The sequence below is a fragment of the Lineus longissimus genome, chromosome 19 (assembly GCF_910592395.1).
Source record: "Lineus longissimus chromosome 19, tnLinLong1.2, whole genome shotgun sequence".
NCBI lineage: Eukaryota > Metazoa > Nemertea > Pilidiophora > Heteronemertea > Lineidae > Lineus > Lineus longissimus.
The window spans coordinates 398,689-426,020 of record NC_088326.1 but is presented as its reverse complement, the minus strand read 5'-3'; the positions used below and the strand labels follow the sequence as shown (position 1 = coordinate 426,020).

The 27,332-nt window shown below is 40.6% G+C and overlaps 4 protein-coding genes across 23 annotated transcripts; 2 read left to right on the top strand and 2 right to left on the bottom strand.

Annotated features, from left to right (window-relative positions):
• The first annotated feature begins 544 nt into the window (after positions 1 to 544).
• LOC135502754 (protein argonaute-2-like) lies at positions 545 to 15,958 on the top strand. 11 transcript variants are annotated; one of them, XM_064795803.1, is made up of 18 exons: positions 545 to 702; positions 1,064 to 1,427; positions 1,841 to 1,964; positions 2,304 to 2,485; positions 2,670 to 2,806; positions 3,353 to 3,487; positions 3,670 to 3,757; positions 4,069 to 4,152; positions 4,314 to 4,497; positions 6,415 to 6,537; positions 7,711 to 7,844; positions 7,952 to 8,136; positions 8,272 to 8,431; positions 8,643 to 8,928; positions 9,115 to 9,249; positions 9,532 to 9,833; positions 10,114 to 10,256; positions 10,505 to 10,639. In XM_064795803.1, exons 1-17 carry the CDS (start codon positions 681 to 683, stop codon positions 10,220 to 10,222), a joined length of 2,754 nt encoding a protein of 917 aa, XP_064651873.1. In that variant the 5' UTR covers positions 545 to 680; the 3' UTR covers positions 10,223 to 10,256; positions 10,505 to 10,639. The 11 variants fall into 11 exon arrangements, with proteins under 11 accessions (XP_064651873.1, XP_064651868.1, XP_064651872.1 ...); XM_064795798.1 differs by having other exon boundaries at positions 7,708 to 7,844; XM_064795802.1 differs by lacking the exon at positions 6,415 to 6,537 and adding an exon at positions 5,324 to 5,446.
• A 563-nt stretch (positions 15,959 to 16,521) lies between these two features.
• Positions 16,522 to 18,475, bottom strand: LOC135503214 (biogenesis of lysosome-related organelles complex 1 subunit 5-like). The gene is made up of 5 exons (XM_064796676.1): positions 18,393 to 18,475; positions 17,993 to 18,048; positions 17,578 to 17,660; positions 17,047 to 17,176; positions 16,522 to 16,860 (listed from the first exon to the last, which is right to left on the bottom strand). The coding sequence occupies exons 2-5, from the start codon at positions 18,015 to 18,017 to the stop codon at positions 16,631 to 16,633; spliced, it is 468 nt and encodes a 155-aa protein (XP_064652746.1). The 5' UTR covers positions 18,018 to 18,048; positions 18,393 to 18,475; the 3' UTR covers positions 16,522 to 16,630.
• A 394-nt stretch (positions 18,476 to 18,869) lies between these two features.
• Positions 18,870 to 20,182, top strand: LOC135503393 (meiotic recombination protein REC114-like). The gene is made up of 4 exons (XM_064796952.1): positions 18,870 to 19,022; positions 19,344 to 19,427; positions 19,634 to 19,864; positions 19,951 to 20,182. The coding sequence occupies exons 1-4, from the start codon at positions 18,870 to 18,872 to the stop codon at positions 20,170 to 20,172; spliced, it is 690 nt and encodes a 229-aa protein (XP_064653022.1). The 3' UTR covers positions 20,173 to 20,182.
• Positions 20,183 to 20,404: 222 nt separating this feature from the next.
• Positions 20,405 to 27,255, bottom strand: LOC135503035 (uncharacterized). Of its 10 annotated transcripts, XM_064796304.1 has the most exons (9): positions 27,122 to 27,255; positions 25,920 to 26,316; positions 25,644 to 25,753; positions 25,331 to 25,498; positions 24,931 to 25,098; positions 24,478 to 24,507; positions 24,016 to 24,095; positions 21,952 to 21,993; positions 20,405 to 21,800 (listed from the first exon to the last, which is right to left on the bottom strand). In XM_064796304.1, exons 2-7 carry the CDS (start codon positions 26,188 to 26,190, stop codon positions 24,018 to 24,020), a joined length of 825 nt encoding a protein of 274 aa, XP_064652374.1. In that variant the 5' UTR covers positions 26,191 to 26,316; positions 27,122 to 27,255; the 3' UTR covers positions 20,405 to 21,800; positions 21,952 to 21,993; positions 24,016 to 24,017. The 10 variants fall into 10 exon arrangements, 8 of the variants coding, with proteins under 8 accessions (XP_064652374.1, XP_064652377.1, XP_064652371.1 ...); XR_010449848.1 differs by lacking the exon at positions 24,016 to 24,095 and having other exon boundaries at positions 21,952 to 22,585; XR_010449849.1 differs by lacking the exons at positions 24,016 to 24,095; positions 24,478 to 24,507 and adding an exon at positions 23,329 to 23,386.
• Between the last annotated feature and the right edge of the window lie 77 nt (positions 27,256 to 27,332).

Genomic DNA, 27,332 nt, shown 5'->3' with positions numbered 1-27,332 from the left:
GAACAGGGTGACACAAGTTCATGTACTACAGTTAATTTCCCTCACACAATGGACACACACAATAGAATTCTATTGTGCATGGGATCAAAACCTTTTTGGGCCACCCTGTAGAGTTTCGTGAGTTTCCTCTTAGCCTCAGGTAGGCCAATGATTTTGACAGGACCTCAGTTGGCGCCATCTGAGCTAAAAAAGTGGAACTACGCGATTACTTAAAATCAAAAATTGCCTCATTGTGAGGTGGAAATTATCCCCCTTGCATGTTAGGGGGGAACGGGCCGTGTTCTTGACTGTTAATCCCATCTGCCATGTTTCAGGCCCTCTAACACGCGAAACAGCCTGCAATGGCCCTCTGTCCTCTCGCAGGCATTCCCCCCCCCCCCCCGATTACCCCCCGGGAGTACCCCACGGTTGAGAAAGCAAGTTTAAAAATAACTCACTCCGTATTTCCCGCAATGCGATCTATAACTCGTGACGTCATTTATGTTAATTAGTAAACCTCCTCGATCTCCCAGTATTTCGAAGTATAGTAAAATCGCGATTTTTAACGAGGAGCAAGGAAGGCACAATGTTTAGCATCTGCTTATATTTATAAAGAACAAAGGCCTTTTCCGAGGTCAAATGCTCTTAATAATATTTCATATAGTTGATATTAAAGACTAACTACACGATAAACACGAAAAATGTTCCCTGGATTGGGGCCAAGTGAGTTTTTGAACGTGTTTATTTTTGTCAATTTTGCAAATCCGTTTTCCAACGAACCACACTGCACTCCCTTCCGCTGTACATTTTGTATGGCCGTGCATATTCATTGTTTGTACACACAGCAATGTGTTCACTTTACGCATGTACGCATGTTTGAAGGCCTGATCTCAACAATGACATGAATGAGGGGGCATGGATTCTGTGATGATGTTTAAGATGACCAAGTTTTTGTTTTTGTTTGTTATATTATTGCCTTGGTAGTCAGTAGAGAGACAGAGACTCAGACTGTGTTGCAATGACAATGCCGAAGATGATTTATGTCAAATCGAATTGTTAAATGTTTTACTTAATTCAATTTCAGCACAACAACCGGGTCAACCTGGTCCCCTCCCTGTTGGAGTCGGAGCCATGGGACCACCAGGCTTCTCTTCTGGCGCACCACCTGGACCCAACAGATTCGGAGCCCCACCACCGTCAATAACGTCATTACCACCAACCACACTCACTGGGAATCTACCGCCACCAGGTCCGATCAGTCAGATTGTTGCTCCCCCACCTGGGCCCGTTGCCTGCGATTTCCAATGCCCAGGCCGCCCGAACCATGGCACCGAGGGCCGACCTATCATGCTGCGTGCCAACCATTTTCAAGTTCGAATGCCCAAAGGTTTTATCCATCACTATGACGTGTCAATTACACCAGACAAATGTCCACGAAGAGTCAACAGGTAGCAACAAATTTATCTTTGAATTCCTCTTACACTTGGGTCATCACTGAATGTTTTATTTGTTGTTCAGTTTCAGCATAACCACCAGGTCAACCTGGTCCCATCCCTGTTGGAATCTGCTCTAAGCCATGGGACCACCTGGTTTCTCTTAGGCCGCTCCACCAGGACCCAACAGTTTATTTAGTTGTTAAGCCACTCTGATTGCTTGAATTTTTTGGCAGAACAGTTCGGTTTACTGGTTTGTGTTCTACTCTTTCAGAGAAATAATTGAAAGAATGGTGCAAGCTTACAGTCAGAGAATATTCAACGGCCAGAAACCCGTCTTTGACGGACGAAAAAATCTTTATAGTCGGGACCCCCTGCCTAATATTGGACGGGACAAGGTAATATTGTTTGTGATTTATTAATTTTAGAGAGATTGTTGAAACAATGGTACAAGCATACAGCCAGCGGATATTCAACGGCCAGAAACCGGTCTTTGATGGACGGAACAATCTCTACAGCCGTGACCCTCTGCCTAATATTGGACGAGACAAGGTACAGTTTCAACCTCTGTCGCAGGAGTGCTGCAGTCGCAGTTCAGTCTGCTCTAGGCTGCAGTCCCTGTCGACAATCCAGGTATCCCTTTTTAACAACGCAAGGTTGTGCGAGCTGCCACTTTGAAAAAAAGATGGAAAAAATTCTCTTCAGATATTTTCATGAAGACTTTCCTCAGTCATTTAATCCATCTTACAAAGCATCCAGATGACCAGAAAACCTTTTCAAAAGCATGAATCTAACGTCTGTGAAATTGTGAAAATAGGATTCTTTTAAAAGAGTCAAACAAAAAAATTGGTATCCGTGCAAAAACAGTGCAAGCGATGGTGTTTATTTCAGGTTGAGCTAGAAGTGACACTGCCCGGTGAGGGCAAGGACCGTGTGTTCATGGTCGCTATCAGGTGGACTGCTCAGGTCAATCTATACGCTCTCGAGGAGGCTCTCGATGGGAAACTTCAAGAGATACCAAACGATGCCATACTAGCCCTCGATGTGGTCATGAGGCATTTACCAAGCATGAAGTAAGTGGACAACTTTCCCTGTTTTTCTTTCTTCTCCTTCCTATCTTTATGTTAGCAATGGGCCTTTTGGTAGAAGTTTGTTTGGGTACTGACCAGTCACTGACCAGGCTAACCTTTAATAAATGGTTGATAACCAGTGAGTTCCCTCAAAGCTTTCCATAATTTGGCCTTGGATCTTTTCCAGATACACCCCAGTAGGACGGTCATTTTTCTCGCCGCCCGAAGGCTACGACCACCCACTCGGTGGGGGACGAGAGGTCTGGTTTGGCTTCCATCAAAGTGTACGACCGTCACATTGGAAAATGATGCTAAATATAGATGGTAAGTGTGGCCGAGTGCGAAGTCATATTGTCCAGTCAATAAAGTTTCCATAAATGTACATGGACATGTACTGCATTGTATGCTGTGCAGTGTTGGTAATGGAGAGCCAATGAGACTTGGATGCTTGTTGACATGAAATATCTCCAAAGTGAATATAAACCGTCTAAAACTTAAACATCCCTATAAAAACGTATCTCCTCAGTATGCTTTGAAACTTAGGTATAACGTGTGAAGTGGTACGAATTTCTATTATCACCTCAATCAATGGTTGGAAATATGTAATGTTATGTTGATATATCTTAATAGGAATAACACCTATTTTGTTGGTTTGGTACTATTGATAAGGTTTCTCCCCCCCCGGGGGGGGGGGGGGGAGGTGAGGGGGGATACAAATCCTCTCCTTGGTTGGAAGAAGGGAGTGTGTGCACACAAAAACACCTTTCCTAACCATTTTAACCTTTTCATCCCCAATTTGACTGAATGGACACCTCTAATGCAATCACTTGAAGAGTCTATACAATGGAATACATGTTTATCTGTTTTCAGTATCTGCCACTGCGTTTTATAAAGCGCAGCCTGTGATTGAGTTCATGTGTGAGGTCCTCGACATCCGTGATGTCAATGAACAACGCCGACCGCTCGTTGATTCACAGAGAGTCAAATTCACCAAGGAAATAAAAGGTTTGTTGAGTTCATATTCTTTGACTAAGGACATTCAAATGTGATGGTTATTTTCACATGCTTTTAGACCAGGTCGGCCACGAGGGTCAAATGAAATAAAAGTTTCTGGTTCACTATACAAACTATGAAACCCAAGGTTTAAAAACCCTTTCATCTAACGTCGTCTTCCTTTGCACTTGCAGGTCTCAAGGTTGAAATCACCCACTGCGGTACGATGAAAAGAAAATACAGAGTATGCAACGTTACTCGCAGACCAGCCCACACTCAGTCGTAAGTGGTTGGTTTTCATTGAACTTTCAGCTGTAAAAATGCACTGTGAGGGCCTAGATCTACCACTTGGTACTACAGTGGGAAACTGTTGTTGTTTTACAGCTTCCGCAGGCTTTGTGGTCTGTTTTTGATGCCGAGGCAATAACAAATGTAAATAAATCCAGCGCCTGTGGGAACCATACAGATTGTCCCAAATATTCGACCGTTGGCGGTGTCCTGAGTCTCAGTTCAGGCCAGGTTTATTGGCCTTGAGGTTTGTTTCTGAGATGTATTTTCTGATTCGTACAATTTCATGAATCGCTCTTTTCCAGCTTCCCGCTGCAGCTCGATTCAGGCCAGACAGTTGAATGTACCGTCGGAAAATACTTTGCCGAGAAATACAAAATGAAACTACAGTAAGTCTTCTCTCCTCTTGTCATCTTCTGTCGTCTTGTAATTTACCAGTCCTAAGTGTAAAAGACTGTTGTCACCAAGAAGAGAAGCTGTTCTGGTCACGTGGCCCTTTATTGAGTTTGATGCTGTGAGCTGTTGGTAACTAATACTATCCCTCAATCAGGTATCCACACCTTCCATGCCTACAAGTCGGCCAAGAACAGAAACACACCTACCTACCACTTGAGGTCTGCAATATCGTCGCGGGTCAGCGCTGCATCAAGAAGCTGACTGACATGCAGACGTCAACGATGATAAAAGCCACGGCAAGATCTGCTCCTGATCGCGAGAAAGAAATCAACAACTTGGTAAGTCTGAGAAACTTTTGTCGAAATTGTAAAATTGTCTGATTCTAACTTGAAGGTCACCAACAAGTTCTTCTGAAAAGAGCAAACCACTCAGAAAGTTAGAAAAGATAATGAGATACCTCGATCATTCCTTTTAAGAAGCTTGTTTCAGTCTACAGCAAAACTATTCAGCTAATTGTTTGTAATGGAAAAATTGCAATTAGTTTTGAACATAATTTGAATAATGTCATCATCACTTTCATATGTGACCTTATTTAAATGAGTTTTTGTTCCTGGTCGGTTTCATTTCGTTCTATTCTCTTGTATATTTTGATCTGTCTAATTGATTTCAGTTTCGTCAAGTTTAGGTTTTGGATGTTCACGGATTTGATTAAAAGTCTCATCTTTTCATAGTTGCAGGTGTTAGTTGATAATTGGCTATTCTTCAAAAGGATGTTCATCTTCTCATGTTTAGATTTTGTTATGTGAAAGCTGAAGACCGTTGTGTAAAATGCATCTTTATCTTCTGATGTTGTGATGTTTTGGGGTAATAAGCAAATCTATTGGCGAGCGAGCTTTCCAAGATTGTTTCTTTATGTGAATTACTCGACCTTGATTTCAGTCCCTGGTGGATGTAAGGCCAAGAAAATCCCCCCCCCCGGTCCTCCCACACACACAGGCAAGGGTGATATTGATCACACAGTACCAGGGTTACTTGAGTTAACGTGTCACTCTTCACGGCATGATCAAGAATGATTAATGAACAAGTCACTTCAAAATGTTAGAAGAAAAAGATGCATTTCGTGTTTCTAACAATTTTCATATCTATTTTCAACCTTTCACACAGGTTCACAAAGCAGACTTCAACAACGATCGCTACCTGCAAATGTTCGGTATCAGCGTCTCAAATCAGCTGACCGAAGTTCAAGGTCGCGTCCTGGTGCCACCAAAGTTGCAGTATGGCGGCCGGGTAGGCATACATTGCTTCCCTCTGCTCTGTCTTTGACCTTTGACTTCTATTTGGTGACCTCTGACCTTTAACCTTTATCTTTGACCTTTTGGATTTCATAAATAAGCAGATTACGCTTTTAGAATTTGTTTTTTGAAGTATTGAGGGGAGATTTGCATTTGGCAGGGTACAGATTCGTACAAGCTGGAGTAAATAGGTCATTTTGATCCATTTCTCGATTTGACGAGTATGATGTGGAAAACTGGAATATTTTATGCGGGGATAAAAATTGCAACAGAATTTGCTATTTCTAAGCTTGGTTTCTCGATTCTCCTGTTGCCTGTCGTACGGTATAAATCAGGTTATGGTTTCTTTTCATACTCTTGGATTGGTGCGAGAAGTTTGTCCTGCTATTTTCTGAATTGACTTTGTATCTGCGATGATAGAATTGGTCTAGGATAGGGTTCTGGGTCAGAGGTTGTCATATGTGTGGTTTGTTGATTAACGAAGTGGGCATCGAAATATCAGTTACAAAATGTGCAGCTACAATTTCAAACTTTGTCCTCTGTGACCTTTGATATTAATCTCAGTGTGAATTTTTTTCTTCTGAAATTTTGAAGAAAAAAACACCCAGTTTTTGAAATTCAAAGTTAAGAAATATTGAAAGGTGTATTTCTTTCATTAAGTCTTGGACAATTTTGAAAAAAGAAAGATAGTTGAACAAAAAATTCTGGTGAAATATTTTTGGCTAATAAGTCAAAATATGTTGTCACCCATCCAAGTTGCCGCTGAATTTTATCCACTTCGTTAGTCCATCACTACGTGTGAGTGTAGCAACCAGGTCAGCGACCTTAAAGGTCAAAACACAGCACTAAAAAACTCAACCAAAATTCTTTACTTCAGGAAAAATTAGCAAAGGCGTTTGAAAATGACTAAGAAAATCGGAACGCTAATTAGATCCAAATTTTCAAATTTTACAAAAACTCCAGGTTCGCAAAGCACAATTCAATGACGATCCGTTTCTCCAAACTTTTGGCCTACAAGTTAATCAGTGGATGACCGAAGTGCAGGGACGAGTCTTGCCACCCCCCAGGTTACAATATGGCGGAAGGGTAAGAATCAAGTCTGCAGAAAACGGCAGAGAAAATAGCCGCGGACGCCATTCTCAGACATTTTTACGTTCAATCATACTTGAAATAATTGAAATATTCTGCAAGAACACCTGGTTAAATGTCGTTGTGACCTCTTTATTTCAAATGTTTGAATTGCGGTACTCGTGTTTTGACATGTCGTAGTTCTCATAACTCCATCCTGATTCTTAAAAACAAACTAGTGAGATTTTTCTAACAAATATTGTACATCTTCTTGTATAACAACTAACAAATTTTTTCTGAAAAAATCTATCTGTTATGTTCGATCATAAAAAATCTGTTGAAAATGTCAATATTTTGTTTTGATTGACAGTGTTTGTTGTGAGGCAGTTGTAAACTGTTGTACATTATTTACATTTATTCCTTCTGTAAATAAGAATTAGGATGGAGTTTGTTAGTCTGTTACCATGGTAATATGGGTAGATTTAGCTCTTCTTTTAATTACCTCCCCTCCCTCTGGTCGCATTGAACTCTTCCTTCACAATTATCACTTTCCAATCCAGAATGTCACAGTAGATTTTCCCAACGTTTGCCTGAATTTGAAGTGTGAATAAAAGGTTTGGAGAGGGCTGTGCAAAAGTTTTGTATCAATATAAGTGGTTGACTTTCTTGAGAGAAGAGCAAGGAGTTTACTGGGCTTCTCCCCACAAAAAGCAAATCACTTCTTCATTTTCTCTCTGGGTGGTGGCTGTGCCCCGTTTTTCAAATTTCTGCATCAACCACGAGGTATCCACAGTTTCAAATGTCTTTCTCCTTTAAACTGAGCGAATTCATACAAGAGCCATAAGATAAGTAGGGAAATATTTGACAGGATAGATTGACCAGTAGCTGCACTTATAGATTAGTCACCTTGTTCGTTATTGAGAGATAGTTCTTCACATGGTGGGGACCCCTAAGGGAGTTAATACTGATAGCAGCATACTGAGTCTTGCTGGTATAAGGCTCTTCCTCCAGAAACCAATGAGATCGGGACGATACTCTCAGTTGGCAAAGCGCTTTTCCGTGCACCGGCAACTATAATAATATGCTAAGGCCCATTAGTATGATTTTTATGGTAAACTCCCTCACACGGGCCCTTTATAATATGGTCTTTGCCACCTTACTATCGTCAGATCTTTTTATTTTTCCAAGCAGCAAAAAGCCCAGGCAGTACCAACCCAAGGAGTGTGGGACATGCGAGGCAAGCAGTTCTACACTGGCATCGAGATCAGAGTCTGGGCCATAGCGTGTTTTGCCCCGCAGAGGACAGTCAGGGAGGATTCATTGAGGTAAAATAAGAATACATCTGTACCTTGTACAATATTGATATTCCTAATTTTATTCAATTTCAAACTTGAATAGAGATAGGTATTTCAAGTCTTTCATTCGTTTTCAGAAACTTCACACAACAGCTGCAAAGAATTTCAAACGACGCGGGGATGCCTATCGTTGGTCAGCCATGTTTCTGTAAATACGCGACCGGCCATGACCAGGTGGAGCCCATGTTCCGTTTCCTCAAGAATACCTACCAAGGTTTACAACTCATTGTTGTGGTGCTGCCTGGAAAAACACCTGTTTATGGTAAGTTTAGACTTTGAGAAGTTTTGAGGAAGAGCACTTGAAGATCCCGTCATCTTTCACTCCCGTCACCACCCATAAGCACATGGGGCTGTTGATTGTCAGATTGTAAACAAAATGTTTTGCTCTTATTTCCAGCTGAAGTGAAGCGCGTCGGAGACATCCTGATCGGTATGGCCACTCAGTGCGTTCAGGCCAAAAACGTCAACAAAACCTCGCCACAAACACTGTCCAATCTCTGCCTTAAGATCAACGTCAAGCTTGGAGGAATCAACAATATCTTACTGCCAAGTATAAGGTAGGTAGAATTTCCCAAAGAATATTGTGAGCACAGATGAGTTTGGGGAGATTAGTTGCGTAGTGGTCAGAGCTCGTAATATGAAGCGGGCACCAGAGGAGGAATACACTTTGGAGGTAGATACTCCCTAATGAGAGTGAGCGCTGAAGGACTTGGCTAGGGCACATCTTCCTTACTAACTGACACAACCTTTACGCAACGTTCTCAACAGGCCAGCAGTGTTCAACGAACCCATCATCTTTCTGGGCGCTGACGTCACCCACCCACCAGCCGGAGACACCAGCAAACCATCGATCGCAGCTGTCGTTGGGAGCATGGACGCCCATCCCAGTCGTTACTCGGCAACGGTCCGTATCCAGCAGCATCGCCAGGAGATCATCCAGGATCTGTCGACGATGGTCAAAGAGCTCCTCATACAGTTCTACAAGTCCACGCGATTCAAACCAGCCAGGATCATCTTCTACAGGGATGGAGTCAGCGAGGGGAAATTCCCTGAGGTGGGTAAAAATGTCATTATGTAGGAAAATGTCAAGAAAATATTGAGATGTTCTTTTATTCAGATCTTTCAGCACGAGTAGTGTGCTGTTACCTGTGAGGATGCAGCTAGATGTTGTTGGAGACTGACTAGCAACTGGTAGGACAGTAACACCATACCTCACACCGTTCATTCTTTACTCTTCCAGGTACTACAGCATGAGTTGCGAGCTGTTCGTGAGGCGTGTGTGTTGCTCGAGGTTGGCTACCAACCTGGGATCACGTTTGTTGCAGTACAGAAGCGCCATCACACGAGACTGTTCTGTGCGGACAGAAAAGACCAAGTGAGTCGCAACTTTGTTTTGAAAACGGCTGAATACGGCTGCATGAAACTTGTTGACTGTTGATGGTTGGGTTGTTGATGCAGGCTGAACACCAAGTTCAATCAGAATGCTGGGACTTTACTGGCATTAGTCAGCTGAGGTTGTTAGTAAGTGTATGAGCTGAGTACCTGCTTCTTAACATTCCCTGGAGCACTTCCACATGCCGAAGTGCTTTGAACTGAGTTGACTTGGAGAAGAGCTGTATAAATGTCCTGTTTCATCATGTCACTATTATCATTTCAGATTGGAAAAAGTGGCAATATTCCTGCTGGTACGACCGTTGATGTTGGCATCACACATCCATCAGAGTTTGATTTCTATCTATGCAGCCACGCTGGTATTCAGGGCACTAGTCGACCATCTCACTACCACGTTCTCTGGGACGATAATGGATTCAGTGCCGACCAGCTGCAGATGCTGACCTATCAACTCTGTCACACGTATGTGAGGTGTACGCGCAGTGTCTCCATCCCGGCGCCCGCATACTATGCACATCTGGTGGCCTTCCGTGCACGCTACCATCTCGTGGAGAAGGAACACGACAGGTAAGGGTTGATATGACATTGTGTATTGTTTATTTTGGTATAGTCTCGCTCATGTCAATCATATATTTCCTTGAGCACTTGCTGTCATTGTATGGATTTTGCACAACTGTGTTGTCTGACTTGCTCAAGACTTCACTTCTCCAAGCTCAGCACTTTTCTTATGTTTTCTAAATATTGTGTTGCTTACATTTTGGAAATATTTCCAACTTCTGCTCTTGTTTTCGAAATAATTCTAACTTCTTGTTTACCTTGTGGAAATAATTATAACTCCCTGTTTCAGTGGGGAAGGCAGCCAACAGTCAGGACCATTTGACGAGAGAACAACCGTTGCCATGTTACGTGCTGTCACGCTACATCCAGACACTCAGAAAGTCATGTATTTTGCATAAATTTGCATAAAGCCCACGCGGACCCATTCATAAAGTACGTACCGAAAAAAATGCCACTTCTTTGGCCTGAAGTTGTTGAGTTTGAACTGTTTTGGTAATGTACTTTATGGATGGCCTTTCCATTCAGTTATACCGTTAACCCTTCAGGGACGAGGCAGGCAGGGTTGAGAAAATCACTTAACTATTCTGAAATCAAAGTATTGCCTCGAGTCCTTAAAGGGTGCGGTGAAGTTTGTACAGTTGAGAGTAATTATTAACCATGTTTGGTTTTCTTTGTTACAGCGGTGAAGGAAGTCATTCCTCGTCATCAAACGATGATCGATCGTCAGTTGCGATGCTTCGAGCCATCACAGTTCACCCGGACACTTTGAAAGTCATGTATTTCGCGTAAAGTCAGCAGCGAGAGTCGTTGGGCGTTTGGCATCGCAATAAGTCTCGCTGTGAGTTTTGCATCGCAATATTAAGTCTTGTTGTTAAGAGAAAGAGACGATATCTAGCGGTCTGTTAAAAAGAATGGGCCATTTATTTTGTGAACTCTTTCAGTTGACAGTTTTGTGTAGAAGAGAATGTCTAGGTGTCTGGTGCGTGAAGTCTGACCTTTTATAAACTATCTATGTGAATCACCCACAAGACCAACATATGTATACCACAACAGATCTGTTTAACCCTTTAGACCTAAACCCGCCCGTCTTGCATACATACTTTATAAAAGGCTTAGAAGATGTGCCATTTTGGCAAGAACATGGGTCGGTCCATTTTCCATTTTTTATTGTTGTTTGCTCATCGTTGAAATCTGCCATTGTCAGTCAAGGACTGAGGTCTTCGCCTGATTTGTCGTCGAATTGAGAAAATTTTGACCAAAATTGAAAAATAATAAAGACTCCGGTTGTATGGTGCTCATTTATGCCTGTTACAGGTTCAAAATTGTTTGAAAAAAGTTCTTCAAAAAAATGTGGAAAATTTCAAATATCCTTTCTTCATCATCATCCTCAACATGTTGATCCTGTTTGATCTTTGCTTTCTCAGAAACTAAACAAGAATGCCTCAGTCCTTTTCTTGTTCACCTTGTCACATTGTGAAGGTTCATTGTTTATCATCTCGTGTCAGTCATTTTTAATTTTGTCATGGTGATAGTCGTTGCCAAGGAAATCATTCGGTGGCTATGGGCACCCTTACTGTGCACCATTGTGCTTGTTATGTGCACCAGCCCCATTCAAAAGGGTTTATTCAAATTCAAGCAATACATTCACAAATATTCAGTCTCATTGATTGTTTATGTTGTGGAAAATGGTAACCATGGTAACATTTTGCATCATGCTAAACAGAACCAAAGAACCTGTTTCCGAAATTTTTGCAATGGAAGGAAAAAGTCGAGTCAGAAATTCACAGTATTCATTTGATGGATTGATTTATTTTATGAAATTTTTTATTTTTTTTCTATCGAAAAAAATATTTTTTTGCAATTTTTATTTTTGCGAATCTTGATTATTTGCGGTGTCCGCCTTTTGAGCGAGAATACAGTTTACTAATTTTGGCCAATCAGCGATGAGGTTTTGACCTTGCTGTTGTTAATTTCTTTGCTCTTGTATACCATGTCTTCCATTGGAGTAGCTTGTGGCAGGAAATCCAAACATGGAAATATCAAGACACCGAAGAAATATTTTATCATCATATCTGAAAGTTTTGTAGAACTTTTGTTACCATGGCAACTATGTCTTTAATAACATGAATAATGAAAAATGATTAAAAGCTAGAAGTTGTTTTAAGTGTTGATTTTGGTTATATATTGGAAGTGCTGTCTTCTCTGCTGGCTGTCGTTAGTTCTCATCCAGCTGCACCTCAGTATCTTTGTCATGTCGGCGTATTTTTGAAGGAAACCTTGTTTACGGTGTCGTTCTCAAGTTACTCATTATTGTTTTGTTTTCATATCGCAATTGAACACTCAGGCACTGGGCTCAGAAATACTGGAAAACATTGGTGGGAAATTTTTGTTCAAACGCTACAAAAACTGGGGTGTGTTTGTGGAAATGGAAGATCACAAATGTGGGATTCAAAATAATGTGGGGTGTTTGCATTGATGCACTGTGCAAGATCTCTTGGTAAAAGTTTAAATCGGATCTCAGCAACTTCAAGATGAGAACCAGGTTGATATTGTAATATGAGGTTTTGACAAGGTTTTCTACATATCGAACAGTTTGCCAAAAAAACTTCTGGAAACCCGAAACCATCACCATTTGGTACTGATGCAGAACAGCCCTAAAAGTGAGCACCTACTTAATGGGGATTTTAAGTATTTTCCAAATTCCATCCAATTAAAGTTTTCTCGATTTGGTGACGGAAGTTTTTTCTCGTCCTTGAAATATTTTTAAGGGCTGGTAAACAGGTGAAGAACAGACTGGTTAAAGCCAGTTACTCAAAATGCTAACATTTCTGTAGAAGTTGTTGACGAATTGGTAAAACATCCTATTATGATAGTTCAGACATTTATACTGAAACTTATATAATTTCCGAGCATTTGTTCATGAAATGATTAATCAAATGTGTTTTAGAATATAACCAGTGTTCTCAGTACTGAGGGGTCCCTGCCTTTGAACCTACTGAAGGGAGGCTTAAGTGTCCACTGAGCTTACCGAGAGTGAAAAGGCATTGATATTTGGTGAGGAATTTTGGTAAAGAAGGCCTTAACTGTTTTATACCTTCTCAAGCAGAAAATAAGAATAACATTTTGTCAAAAAGTATCCTGTAAACACTGCCTTGTAAGAACAGTTTAAAACTCACCCGTCCTGATATTCTGCAGCGCCACATTTGCCAGTCTCAGGACGCCCCCTGGGAGGTGCCGAGAACACTGAGACTTAGATGATATTTAAGCACTATTTTAATATTTTGTGTGTTATTGTATGTTTATATCGACCAACCCTACCAAAGCTTGGTGCAGGGTCTTTAGGCTGTGACTTGTAGGTCGGTCAGTAGATACAGGGTGGCTCGAAAATAACCCCCATTTTGCAATTATGCGTCTATTATCGCTTATCGCACATCAGCAATAAATGTTTTCATTCAGTGTTGATCAGGTGTAAAATACGGCATTAATGCGTCAGTTTATGTTCAAGTCCGGTCAGAAATCGTTTTGTTGCCAGCTCAAAATAGCATCTTGACTTGAAGGGTTAACATTTTTAGATTTCCTGCTCATCATAATTATGTGAATGTTGACTTTTGAAATTTCAAGATGTGAATTAGCAACAACTTTTTCCCATGTTTGCTGCCAAATACTTTCGTCATAATGATGATTGTTGATTTTTTGGGCCACCCTGTGTATTTTATCTCACTGATTGTATTGTAAATTAACATGGATTATTATTGTAATTTTGCATTTGTTAGTTAGTTTGAAGTGGCATTATATATTCATGCAGATCTCTGATTCACTTGATTAAGTTTGCAACACAAAAAGCTTAAGTTTGATTTTGCGGAGCCACACAAAAACCGTTTCAGCATATCATTGCAAGACAAGATACACTGTACAGTGTTTATCCGTTCGTCATTTTGTGAAAAATAACTCCTAGTTTGCAATTTGACTATAAAAATGCATCAGCGAGGTTTTGACAATTTTGATTGTGAACATTTTACCGTGTGCCCAAATGTTCTGAAATGTATGGGATTGATCATTCATTACATGCATGGGCAATGGTGGTGTCAACTCTGAAATGGTGGATATAGTGCATATCACGTCAAGCAATGAAGCACTTTTTATGCTGTTCTGGTGCAGGATTTGGCTTTGAAGAAAGTTATTTGTGTCTGGCAGCAAGTTTTTCATTTCTGAGTCAAGTTTGTGTTTTCTCCATAGGAAAAGGTGGTGAGTAGTTTATGTTATAGCATTTGTGCCGAGAATAGTTAGCTATGAAGTTACGTCCATTTCACATAATTATGAGACTTTAATTAAGACGGGAAGTAAGTTATAATTTGTATGCTAGAAAATGTCTGATCTTCCCCTGATGATCAATAAGTGCACAGAAATAGAATGATCAAATTTTATGACAAATTTGAACAAATTTACGCCAAGCCAGATAAGATTGGATATAATGTAAATAGAAGTATCAGGATTGCTCTTGTTACTCTGGTTGCCAATATCGATTTGTATGTTTTTACGCACAGCTGAACCATTTTAAAAGGTTTCAAAAACACAAAAAAATTGCTTTTACACAGATATTTCCTTTTGTTGAATGGCTGTAGACCAGGCCTGTTGGAAGTGCTTCCTACCATTTCCTGGCTTCTAATTCGGTTTGTTTGCTCGTCTCGGGGGAGGGTCCACGATGGCTACTTCTACTTTCTCATGCTGGTGCAGTAACCAATGATTTGGTTGGAAACTCAGTCGACCATGATGCCGATTCAGAAGTCTTAAAGGAGTTGAGAAAGTCAGGATATATCGAACCCGTAAGCTCTGATGATGAAACCACTTCCTTCTCCAGCCTTAATGGGTTGTATATTTAAGCTGTTAACACCTGCATCAACTAACACCTGTTTTCAAATACCAAGAAACAAATCATTTGAACAAAACTTTGGTTGTATTCGTAAGAACAATTTTGAAAGAAATTTGTAAAAAAGTAAAAATTTGTTATATGCGTATGCAGCTGCTAACACCTGCATCAACGAACACCTGTTTTTCAAAGTTTTTCCCATTTGAGGCTTGTGTGCATTACTGGCTTATCCAGAATATTTTTGATTCGTTTCTGAAGAGTTCATAGTTTATTTAATGAATTTTCCATAGAAGTTGACCCCTTAAACTGTCATTTTTGATTCATTTTTGTAAATTATGTATTCAATTTAAATGGGTTGATTGGGTTTGTAAGTATTTGCTTGTGTGTTTGGTAATTTATCTAAAATTAGTATGGTTAGGTTCCAAATGAATAGGAAAGTTTAGAGATCTAGGCTGTCTCTGCCAGCCTTTACCCCTGGTTGTCACAGATATCACTGAATTCAGTGCAGTTGTGTCTCAACGTTGCAAGACTTGTCCCCTATCCATTACCTACCTTGTTGGCCCTAAGGCTGCTATGAAATTTGAACCTCACCTGCACGGAGGACAGAATGCACTAAGTATTCATAAGTTCATTATTTATTTTGATGTTTTATTGTGTTTCTATAACGTTTTTGCTGATCATATTTGGGAACATATAACTACTTACGTGGCGAAAGGAATGAGTTCGGTAATCCACTTCATGTCAGCCAATCATTGGCATGAAGACCGCAAATAATAAATTGTTTGGCTCCCGGTGACATTTCAGATCTAGTTCACTGTACATCTGCATAAACATCATATTTTTTTTCATCAAAGTAAGTACCATGATCATGTCCAAAACTGCGATTATCACAGAGTGAAAAAACACCACCCTCATTTTACTCAGAGCCAAATAATTTGTCAAAGTGAAGTATACATGGTATTTTATAGATCTGTAACACAGTGCAGCTAGTTGAGTATCACAGCTCTGTTAACCTTGACCTTCAATAAACCGCACCAAAAGGCCAACTGAAGTGATCGAATGTTCCGTATGCCTTCAAGTGTTAGGGTCTTATTTCATTAGATCATAGTTCCTTAGAATACAGTGTATTTTAAGTGCTCTCTTTCGTCCATGCTTTGATTGTATTTGGTTGTTCATGTGCGTCATTTTACCTTGAAAGCTATGTTTAACAACCACAGAATATATTGTAAATCAACTAAGATGATTAAATGTATGTAGTATGATTAAACTTGTCTTCGTTTTCTCTTTGGTGCTGTGATTGGATGAGACAGCAAGTTTGGTCGCCATTGGAGACTTACTCCTGCCAGGCTGGTCACTTTGCAAGGCATCACTCAGATTGTCTTCTCCTTCCCGGGTCACTACACAAGGCTTCCATCATCAGATTCCACCCTGTTCGGTTGACAACCTGTCAGTAGATCTTCCCTCAGGTCAGACCAAGCTGCTTCATCTAACTTCCCACAGTTGAGCTCCAGGTCTCCATTTGGACAACTTCGATTTCTTCCCCCCCGGCTGTCCATTGCAGCATGGGTTGTGCCGTCCTCGAGTGTGCCTGGTGGCAATTGGACACGTCCCAACCAACTCCAGTGTTGTCTCTCAGACATGTTAAGGTTGGGTGTACAGAGAGGGCATGCACTCAATTTGTAATGTCAAGTAGGGACAGACCAAGAGACCCCGGTCCCCACTGACAGCCCTGGTCGAGGGATGAAAAGGCTCGGCAGTCTCAGTACCAAGTCTTGGACAGTTTCTCACTTCATGTTTTCATGCTTTCAAATAAAAGAATTAAATCCGTACTTTAGATCAAGAAAAATATACATGTAGCACCTTTATTACTGTTTTAACAGAAAACAATCAAATTGATATTTACATCAGCCAATTTCAACACTCGTCAGTCTGTTTGAGATCACGGAGATGGTGGCATAGATAGTTTCGTCTCCAACTCTGCGTACTGACTTTCCAATTTCTCTTTTTCCTCCTGGAACGATTGGTCAACATTTTTACTCTTCTCACATTGTTCTTGCATGAATTGTTGCCAGTCTTTATCCCGTGCTGCCCTCTGCTGTGTGAGCCATTCACTATTTTTCTGATCCTCCACCTTAGCTATGTCCTCGGTGAGTTTGTTGCAGGCGTTCGCTGGAATTGAAGGAGATGAAATTATAATTGATAACTGCAAAGTTAACATTTTGTTGTGCAGATATCTTACCTTTTTGGATTAGCCACCAAACACAGCAATTTTTTGTAATGAGACAGCTGGTTATCGTGTTTAAGAGTTGATTAAGGTAAAAGTGGATGAAAAGGTGAGTTTAATCAGATGCATACCCTTCTCCAGCAGGACTCCAAGGTTCTGCTTTAATTCTTCCAATGTTTGAGGCAGAATATCTTTTTCAACCTCGCTGGAGTCAACCATTGCCTTCCTCAGTCGACTTCCCTCGCGATCACTTCGTTTCTCCTGAAAGTTGATATTCAAAATTCATATTGTAATGTTTAATTTGGCCTTATACTGTACCAAGTGATACAGATTTTACACTGGAAAAATAAAGTTGTGCTCAAATTCTGTCTACTTGGCTGTTGCTTGAGCAGCCAAATGGCTCACACGGAGCAGACCCCAGTTTCTGAAGCATTGAGTGACCAGGAGTGTGACCTCTCCTGATAGGATGCTGTTCCACACCAGGTTAACTTCCCAGGCAAGCCATTTCCACTCCCAGGCAAAGAGAAGCAATAGGTGTCTAGCACAAGGACACAAATAATTGAAACAGTGGTGATCCTTCCGAAGAGATGAACCCACAACTGCCACATTATGAGCCTTCGCACTCTTGCCACTAATCTCCCCAACTTATTCATTTAAATTACCTCAAATTCCTTGAGCATGAATCTGATCTCGCCGTTGAGGACTGGCCTGTGGTCCAACAGGCGGCTGTAGATGCCACTCACATCTGTAAATGTAAAGGCTCAAATAGTTCATTAGTGCTGAGAGAGTTATACAAGACACTGAAACTGATCAGATGTATTTTTTGAAGAACGGCCGTACATTTTTAGGATGGATTCTTGGCTGAAAGAGAAGGCGAAGGAGTTGGCCAAGATAAAACAAGATTTAAACAAGCCTATCATTCTTCATAAAGCACTTTGATCGCTTCTCAGGCAAGTGAAGTCATCATCAGTGATATCAGTCAACAAGCAAACCCAGTTTTGTTTTATCACGTCAATCCCTGCCTTAGAAATCTCTCTCAAAGTAAGCCTTCAGCAAGAGATACAAGAGGTCTCATACCTTTCAGGATGACATCCATGTACATGTTGATGATCAATGGCAATGCACGGAGAAATCTGTCGAAGAAATAAATCAGATTTGGAAAGGATCATAATAGGGTAGACGCATGCACTGCTGGCCATCATGCAGCCTAGGCATGACATGTGGTTGGGGGCTAGAAGTAGTAGGTTACCGGTAGGCTAGCCCAGTGGCCTAAATCTGCAACAAGTACCAAAGTAGCTATCTTAAACAACACACTTGGGCCTTGCCTCCAAGTAGTGAGTACATGTACTGTAGAAAATGAAATAGTTTTTGTTCTATGTATGATGAAGTAAACACGTAAACAGACAATGGCAATACAAATAAACAAGTAAACATGTTGCCAAGATTGTTGCTCTAACAATTGCAAATACAAATTTACCTTTTATTGATTGGGAATTCGACTAAAAAAGTTTTTTGAGATGCAAAATTGTGTTCACTTCCTGGTTTTAGGAAGCTGTCTCTATCTGCCGCAAATCCGATGACGTCATCAGAACTGCACAAACTCCGATGACGGAGAGCCCAGTTCGTGTCGCGGGAGTTTCAAAATTTCGCTAAAAGATTTTTGTATTTTTCGTTTTTTCGTACAATCAAAGGTACAGAACATTATTTCGAGTGTTTCAGTCAATATGACAGTTACTGAAGTACAATATTCTTCAAAGATGGTTTGAATTAAGTCGGAATTGAGCAATTAAAACTCTAAGTTGTGATAGCAAAGCTCTGTCTGTGTGCATGCATGGTACATGGCACATGGCACATGGCACATGCATGCATGGCGCACGCTCACCCATTTTGGTGGGTGTGGTCATGATTTATTCAATATTTCCTTTATTTCAGCTGGTTCCTATCTCAGTGAATGATGGCTACATATAGTGGGCCTGTATCAAGGAGACTAGAAGAAGGACGCTGGAAGCTAGACAAATATGCTAGGTACCTGATGTCGACGTCGTCTCATGTCGGCCATGAGAAACCAGAAATGCCTGCGCCAGCCATTTCAGGTGGAGAATGGAAGGTATAAGCATCATAAGCATTTGGCCAGCAACATCTTTATGTCCAAAAAGTGATAAACTATTGAACAAAGTCAATGGACCCAAAGGAATCTTCAGTGGTCAAGTAAAAAGGCATCCAATTGCAGATGTCGTCTGAGTAGTGATGTTGTCCAGGTCCAGGAGACTTTGTGACAATCAAGGTTCAGCGAAAGCACCAGTTTTTGACACATCCCATATAAGCCTCATAACTAAGAGTAAAATACCTTTGGTATCCTGTTGTATGTGTGATTTGTACCCAGCATGTCATGAGGGGCCTACTCTGTTAATCATGATTTATGTTTCAGATGTATGACAACCGAGAAGACATTCTTCATCTCTCTCTTCTGACCACGAGTCATTTACTCGTCTCTCAAGGAGACAAGATTATGGTGAGTTGGCCGAGTGACCTCGGCACAGAAACTCCAGAGACGAAGTCACATCCAAGACATGGTTTAAGACAGAGACAGAGTCACAACACGGACAGACAGGAAAATTGAAATGCCTAGAATTTCTAATTGTTTGTACAATTGTGAAGTTTTCCTGGACCACCAGTAATTACGAACAGCGTACCCCTTTAACAATCTCTTCTTTGCAGGAGAATTACTCCCTCATCGATACCCGCAATTGGATGAGGGTTGTCTCCAAGGGTGACAGTGTTCTGTTCCTGTGTAAAGTCAGGGATGAGAATAGACGATTTCGAATCAAGTTCTCGGACGATGAGAAAGGTTCGGGTTTAGATCACTGCAAGGACTTCACGCGGAGGGCAGCTCATTATATTACAGTCAAGAACACTTCAGAGGTTGGAGAGGAGAAAGGAGACTCAAAGGTGAGTTTCTGTTTCTAGATTATAATTCTATTCTATTCAAACTAAAACATTCCTGATTGTGCAATTGTCTCCATGTTTTCTTTCAGGACCAATCTCCACCACTCAAGTTGTCCGGGACCGTCAGGTTGGACGAAATAGCCACGAAACTGAAAAACGTGAATCTTCCTCTTGCATACGCCCAGACCAACCTTCCGACGGAGCAGATTGGAACGATGGTTAGACTTTGCCTGGCCGATCCTAACTTCCCAGCGTTTGTTGGTCAAGTTGAACAGGAGTTGAAGAAGATCAAGAATGACAAAGTTCCTTGAGGAGTATCACAACAGTCAGTAGGGTAGTTTCACTATGTTGGAGACCAACTGAAAGTTGATGTATGATACCTTAGAACTAAACACTATATAGAAGTAGAAGTTTCCAATTCCTTATCTGTAAAACATACTGGTTCTTATTTCTGAGTGCGAGGACAATATCCCCAGCCCTCCAATGCATCACATTTTGAATTGAAGGTAGTCCCATGTGAAACACAGTAAACGAGTTCATAAGTTCAGATAAATACAAAATTTAATCAGAAGCATGTTAAAATACAGACTTCCTGAAATGATTGCATAAGTATGTTAGATAAAGCAATTTCACAATACAATGTTTACAGTAAGACCATCTTGTTTCAGTTTATTTAATGATTTTGATGGCCTCATTTCGGCCGGCACTTGATCCTACGGCTGGTTTCTAGACAGGAGCTGTTTTTATTGAGAATAAGAACTGGTGTTCACCGACACCATGTTTTTAAACTCCAAATTAAGTTCTCTGGCTACACGACTCCCATGTGGTACACAAACCCCGACTCCTCTTCCTCCAGCCCTAAGAAACCTGAACCAGTTAAATCATTGCTGCTATGACGCTGGAACCTACCATTCATACATTGTAGCATTCATATGCAGTCTACATGGCGATATCGTCAACATTTATATTTAGCACAAATTTAGTTCAATATTCAATTTTTGAATAAACACAGTAGGCTTTCAGAGCTGTTGAATATTAAATTACTTCCAATGATGATATAACATACATACTTGGCTTAGAAAGATGCTGAAAAAGCAGATTACATCATGACAACAGCAAGAGAGATGTAGGTCTATACCATCATTGGATTCAGCCATCATGACCTAGCTCAAATAGGTTTGTATAAATGCACATAAATTATCAAAAGTTAAGTTCATAAATAAATGGTTTTAAATTAGCTGAATGTTCATACACAACATTCATCATTGCACAATTTGTTCATACACAAAGTATTTACATAGCACATCTGCATGCATCATTGAGTAATGTGTGGTACGTGTGTTTACAGTTGTCAGTTCCTGATCCCTTCCACATATGATTAAGTCATTAAACGAAATTAACATTCACTCATAGAGGATTAGTAACATTTCCAAAGACCTTTTGTGAGTATTGAGTGTTTATCTGGAGGTTGTTACTTCTGTGCTTTGAAAGTGGGACCAGCTTGGTTATTTATACACTTGACAACTGAGCAAGTAGTTAGAAATGAAGTGACTGGAGAAAGTCAATCCAGCTCTGAAGTGCTGATGAAACACCTCAGCATTGAGACATAACATACACAACATAGTGACTCAGGGGCCGTTTTTGAGTGAAAGGACAATCTCTTGATGACAAAGTCAGGTGTTGTCATGTTGAATATCTATGCATGACCTCATGTCATGTTGGTGTGGGGATTCCCCGAAACTTGAGAATATCCTGGAGGAAATAAACACACATGCAGAGTCCACATAAAACCATGCATGATGCGGTATCCTATGTACATATATACACGTTATCCCTATTAGGACTAGCAGCACCATCTATTGGGTTATATCGGCATCGATGGGGTACGATCTCTTGATCTCTTGAGGAGGACGCGCACACTAGGGATGCTACGTACTCTCTGAAATGAAAGGGATAAAAGGTTTTAGACTGGCATCACAGAGCACAAAAGTTTCAGGTTCCGTTAAGTAACTCAGATTGTCAAATGTTCAGCAAAAACTTTGGGCCTTGTTGTACCAACATTGCAGGAGCATATGCTGGAAGAGACTCACCTTCGAGATGGACTGATCACAACTCATGCAGTCACAATCGAACTGGAACGAGAAAGACATGTTGAAAAGGACAGTTCATGGAGTCAGTTTACCTAAGTAATCCACCAACTATCCACTGTTCCTTGTGCATGTTGTAAGAGTTGTTTGCTATTTATGACTGTAAGGGTTCCAAACTCACAATAATGATGTCATATTTCACCCTGACAATTGGGACTTGAACTGGCAATTAGCTGCTTCATCACTTCAACAAACAATATTAAAGACAAAGACACTGTTGTTAGTGTTTTGCTCAATCATTGACATAAAGACTAACTTGAATCAATAACACCAGTGTAAACATGCAAGAATAAAGTGAATGTATAACTATGACAGGATGATAAGCAAGAATGTGAAAGGAGGAACAAGCAGGAGAGGGGAGAATTAGCATATTTTTTCAACCATGTGTGACAAAGGAACAGTTGAGAGGAATCACCTGGTGTGTTAAAAGTAAGTGAGACTGGAGATGAAATGAAAGTGCTTGAACAGATCTACCACACAGTGACTAGAATAAACAACACAAGTTACTAAAACATCAACAAGCTGAACTAGTACCTCCTCATATTGGCATTGGTATATCAACTAATGGATTACGTAACTGCAAGGGAAGCAGAATGATATGCATATGAACACAGTGTTGGTTGAAATAGATGTTCCCTGCACACATGTTTCAAGAACAGTGGCCTTACCACCAAAGAGACACAGGACATATCCACATGCTCTCCTGTTGAGGGGTGTGATTACACACCCACCCCCCGGAAACATCCTCGAGGAAAGCTGTTTTCACTCCCCATGTCACAGGAACATTTATCAGGCCTGTACAGTACATTGTGGTATGGAGAGTGTAAGTCCTCCAAATCAAACTCACTGGTGTGAGAAACAGCCCCCTCGCTATTGGCAAGTGTGAAAGCATGTCTAGTGTGTTGACAAATCTCTCAGAACCTATTGAGGTCCACAAATGAAACAACGATCAAACTCTTTACATGTCGATGGTCTGTGACCACTCTCAAAGCACCAGTCGTGCCTATGCACACAGAAACCAACAAACATGAAACAAAGCATGTAAGCGATGATATCCACAGATAGTTACGTATGATGAATGAATATGATGGAATGAAAGTAAGCGCAAAAGCTGGAATATGCAGAGCAGTGAAGCTTGTTGAAATCTGAGTAACACTGTAGTCCATATTGAAATGTTGACTGCAAAACAGTCTTCTGTTTTGAAATAGCTTGCTATTCTCTACTACAAGGATTACAATGCACCTCAGACAGGTCAGATTAGCAAGCGAACATGCTAGCCTAAATGAATGACTACAAGTTGAATTCATGCTAATAACATACATGAAGCTTTTGGATGTCAGACGCCGTTAACCAGGTTAAACGACGCATGAAGAAATGACTGAAACGAAAAGATCATGCAGAAAAATAACAAATATTCGAAGAGATTCGATTTGGGTTTCTATGGATACTCGTTGGCATGAATCTGAAATCTTAATGAGGACAGAATAAAAACCTTCCCCGACATCCAAGGAGAGAGAAATGAAAACAAAAATCTACGGCTAAGTGTAAGGTGCAGAAAAAATGGTTGTTAGGGTGAAATTTACAGGGGTCAAAACTGGTAACAGCTGAGAGATGCTGTCTTCAGCATGTTTTGAACAATACAACAAGGTTTGTGACCCAGCCAAGATCTTGTTGGGGATGTTTTAAACAGGTTTCAAACTATTGGTCAGGACACTACTGCAGCGAGTGTGTGCACACGTTTTGTCAAGAGGTATACATTGTATGGTTCATGTATGTAGTGTAAAGGCAGTATAAAGTTTCAAATTTTGTTAGTCAGTAGGTCAAATGACCAGACGTCTGGCTGAGCCTGCCAGGACATGGAGTACAAGGAGTACTAGTAAGTATGATTGATAGGACGATGCCTGCTATGACAAGGTGACTATTTGATGGGTATTGCACAGGCTGAACATGCTGAAGGCAGTCATGACGTCACACACACAGGTATGCAGTTAGGAAGGGACAGCCTACCCTCAAATTCGCCGATAATTCTTCAGGGTAACTAGCCTTCGATCCCCCGTGGGTTCTTCACTCAGAAACACCTGCATAAGCTGGGAGAAAAAAACGGTCATTGTTTACCACAAGAGAGGGCCCCATTATTCTCATGATGCAATGCTAGATTTCCAGTACGTTCATCTCTGGTCCAAAGTTTGTGATCAAATGACTGATAAGTCTATCCTAGGTTACAGACATATAGGCCTACTGGTGCATGCAGTAGAAAAAAAGCAGTGGACCACTGTGTAGATATAACCTCATAGGCATCGCTAGGGGGTCTGGGATGCAAATGGCCTTCCTTTGGCGAAAAAAACCCAATAAGTGCTAGAATAAACAAAGATGATAAACTAAACTATACATCCAGTACAACATTAAAGCAAGACAAACTGTAGTATTAATCAGTAAGACAGATAAATTATCTTTCTAATGTAGACTTACTTCTTCATCCTCCGACCTTGATGTTGCAAACTTTCACAAAATGAAAACAATTCTGATATATAATTCATGACCAACATTTTAGTGTAATTGACAATCCGTGCTGACTTTAATTAGTTGCAACACTGAATCACAGCTGCAGGAAAGTTTCATGGGTATGTAGGTTGTGCCGAGGAATAATAACTTATAAACAAAATGTACACTCTACATACTATAAACAGATGTTTTGAACCCACACTTTCAACAGGGCCACAACAGCTATAAAGTACAGCTAGGTTTTCAAAAAATATTCAAAAATATATCACAAATGCACACGATGTGAAAGGGGTAATAAAGTCCTTGCACTGATACAGAAATACAGAGGGACACATATACTCCCATATTTGTCTGTATTTCTATATCAGATTATACTATTATAGTCCCTTTAACATCTTAACACATGGTTGCCATAGTTACCTTCGGACAAACACAAGGGCAGAATATTTTGCCACATCGCCGACAGAGCTGCAACTCTCCGAACCAGACGTCCTCGTAATAATTGACGAACGCCACGAGGGCCAGGAGAAGCCCGATAAATACTGTCACAGACATTATGGTATGGATTTTGTATAAAACGGCTTCTAACTGAAAAGTTCAAACAGGATTTTTTTCACTCTTAACACTGATGACATTGTGCCAACTGCAGGCCTGCAGGTATTTTCAATTACTTTCACAACAATTGTTAGTAAGTTCTAGATAAGCACTAACTAGTATAGTAGTGCTGTTGTGTCACAAGCGAATTTGTAATTCTCAAAACAAACTCTGCCCCATTTTCTGTGTCACTTCTGATAGCCTGGTATCGAGGCTGTATACTCACCTCTAAAGTTGAGTCTGGAGTCCATCCATCGCTATATCCAACTATAAGCAAGATAATGGCAGCAATGTATACACACAGACACAACCCAGTAACAAGGTAAAATCGATAAACCGTAGTGGCCCTTTTTGTTCTGGAAGCTCTGACGGCCAGGGACCCGGTCATGATCAGCTGGAACATAATAAGCAAGATGTCGTCAGAGAACTCGGTTGAATGGAAATTATGATCAAAGTAAGTTGTGAAAATGAGTTGACAGCCTTCAGCTTCATTCTTGATCACTGTTTGAGTTCACCGCAGATTACAGATGTTCACTCACCATAGCTCCTGTCCATATTCCAACCCCAAACACGTTTGATTTATCGAGTGAGATGCCTCTTTCACCTGTCATGTCCAGAGCTAACGGAACAACTATCGCTTCAACAGTACCTGAAGTAGATAGACAATGAGAAAACACATATTAGATCCCACAAGTTTGGCTTTGCGCGAAATTCTGCCATAGTTCTCGTTTCCTACAGCAAGGCCAAGCAGGTGTTTTTACTTTTCTTTAATCAGACACACCTATTTTTTGATCAGAAGACCTCTCTCAACTTACCTAAAGCTAGCGTTAAAAATCCAAAGAATATTTCAGCGACCCCTATAGAATACGGCCACCTGTTATGAAATGTTTCCCTCGTCTTCCTGATCATTGTTGGTCCACGAATTCGCGGCAAACGCTGCAGTTCTCCCGATTGTGGGTCCAGAACTACACTAACTGACGCTCCTTGTGATCCTTCGACGCCTTCCTGAACTGGTTGAGCGGTAATAGGGGGCGCACCGTCACGCTCCATTTGTTCAATATTGTCATTTACAAACTGTATAGACATTTTGATGCTATTTTTTGTCAAAGTTTATAACAACTTGACAACGTCTCAGTTGTAATTCTCCTTTTTTTCTTTCAAACTTAATCAGAATTTTCCACATTTGTGGATAAAATCCTCACTGCCTTTTCCCTGGAATCAACAAAAGACGATTTTGTCAGTTTCACATGTATCTCCTATAAACTTGTAGACCTATTGTAAGGAGTATTGAACCGAATGCCCCTCAATACCTGAAGTGCAAGAGACAATATTATTCCCAATACACAGATCATGCAAGTGTCGAATACGGCGGCAAATCAATAAATATCAACGGCTAAGAAGTCAGACCACAATATTCTGTGGATAAGGAGCCTAGAATTGGGTCAAAATACCAGACCAGGTCATCTGGGGGTTAGATCTTCTTCTTCTTCAGAGTTTAGTTCTGCAAAAGCAGTGTTGGCCTATAAAAGAGAAAGTTTGGAATACTGTGTACTTTATGGGTTTGGCATAGACTTCAACTTCAATTAACTGTCTACTTAGGCAAGGTCATCTCGTTGCCAATCAAAGTATTTCATGAACCAAACCAATTATCAAAGTGCTCGACACCAAAACCTCAAAGTGACAGATTAGGATTAGTAATGAGGACATGCACCATTGGATGCAAGTTCATGCCTGCCCTGTCCCTCGATGACCCAATTCACTACATGTTAGCTCACACTGCCAAATTGATGGCAGTGTCAGAAAGGTACTAGCCTATAGATGACAGCTGGCTCCTTGCATGACAAACACAAGTCATGCATTTATATAGCCTGTGATCTTTCTTCACTCAATCACAGACAGAGTGACTGTACATTTTGCATTACGTAACAAAATTACTATCCTGGACGAACGACCGGTGCATCTTCCACTTAAAAAACACCACCTACCATGAGGCTCAGAGGGTAAAAACGATATTTACCGTGAAGACTATATCATAATATATCGTGACAACACGCAAACAAAAGCGATACTTGAATATTTTAGACATAAACATAAGAAAACATTTGATTTAGTCACCGTCTCAATTTATTTGACTCCATATCGCGTGATGGGATTCCCCAAATTAACGTCATTATTGGAAATCGATATCGAGGCTAGGATTCCCATTTTAGTTAAGATCTTTGTTTTCA

What these genes read in the sequence shown, in the direction of transcription:
- LOC135502754 (XM_064795799.1), top strand. Translation starts at nt 681, where the DNA reads ATGTTCCCTGGATTGGGGCCAA. An exon ending in AGGCATTTACCAAGCATGAA is followed by an intron (nt 2,486 to 2,669) that starts GTAAGTGGACAA and finishes GATCTTTTCCAG; the next exon opens with ATACACCCCAGTAGGACGGT. An exon ending in GTCAGGGAGGATTCATTGAG is followed by an intron (nt 7,845 to 7,951) that starts GTAAAATAAGAA and finishes ATTCGTTTTCAG; the next exon opens with AAACTTCACACAACAGCTGC.
- LOC135503214 (XM_064796676.1), bottom strand. Translation starts at nt 18,017, where the DNA reads ATGTACATGGATGTCATCCTGAAAG. An exon ending in CATGGATGTCATCCTGAAAG is followed by an intron (nt 17,661 to 17,992) that starts GTATGAGACCTC and finishes TTACATTTACAG; the next exon opens with ATGTGAGTGGCATCTACAGC. An exon ending in TCATGCTCAAGGAATTTGAG is followed by an intron (nt 17,177 to 17,577) that starts GTAATTTAAATG and finishes ATCAACTTTCAG; the next exon opens with GAGAAACGAAGTGATCGCGA.
- LOC135503035 (XM_064796301.1), bottom strand. Translation starts at nt 26,190, where the DNA reads ATGTCTATACAGTTTGTAAATGACAATATTGAACAAATGGAGCGTGAC. An exon ending in GAATATGGACAGGAGCTATG is followed by an intron (nt 25,499 to 25,643) that starts GTGAGTGAACAT and finishes ATTATGTTCCAG; the next exon opens with CTGATCATGACCGGGTCCCT. An exon ending in GCCCTTGTGTTTGTCCGAAG is followed by an intron (nt 21,994 to 24,930) that starts GTAACTATGGCA and finishes TTCTCGTTCCAG; the next exon opens with TTCGATTGTGACTGCATGAG.
- LOC135503393 (XM_064796952.1), top strand. Translation starts at nt 18,870, where the DNA reads ATGGCTACATATAGTGGGCCTGTATCAAGGAGACTAGAAGAAGGACGC. An exon ending in TTTCAGGTGGAGAATGGAAG is followed by an intron (nt 19,023 to 19,343) that starts GTATAAGCATCA and finishes TTTATGTTTCAG; the next exon opens with ATGTATGACAACCGAGAAGA. An exon ending in AGGAGAAAGGAGACTCAAAG is followed by an intron (nt 19,865 to 19,950) that starts GTGAGTTTCTGT and finishes GTTTTCTTTCAG; the next exon opens with GACCAATCTCCACCACTCAA.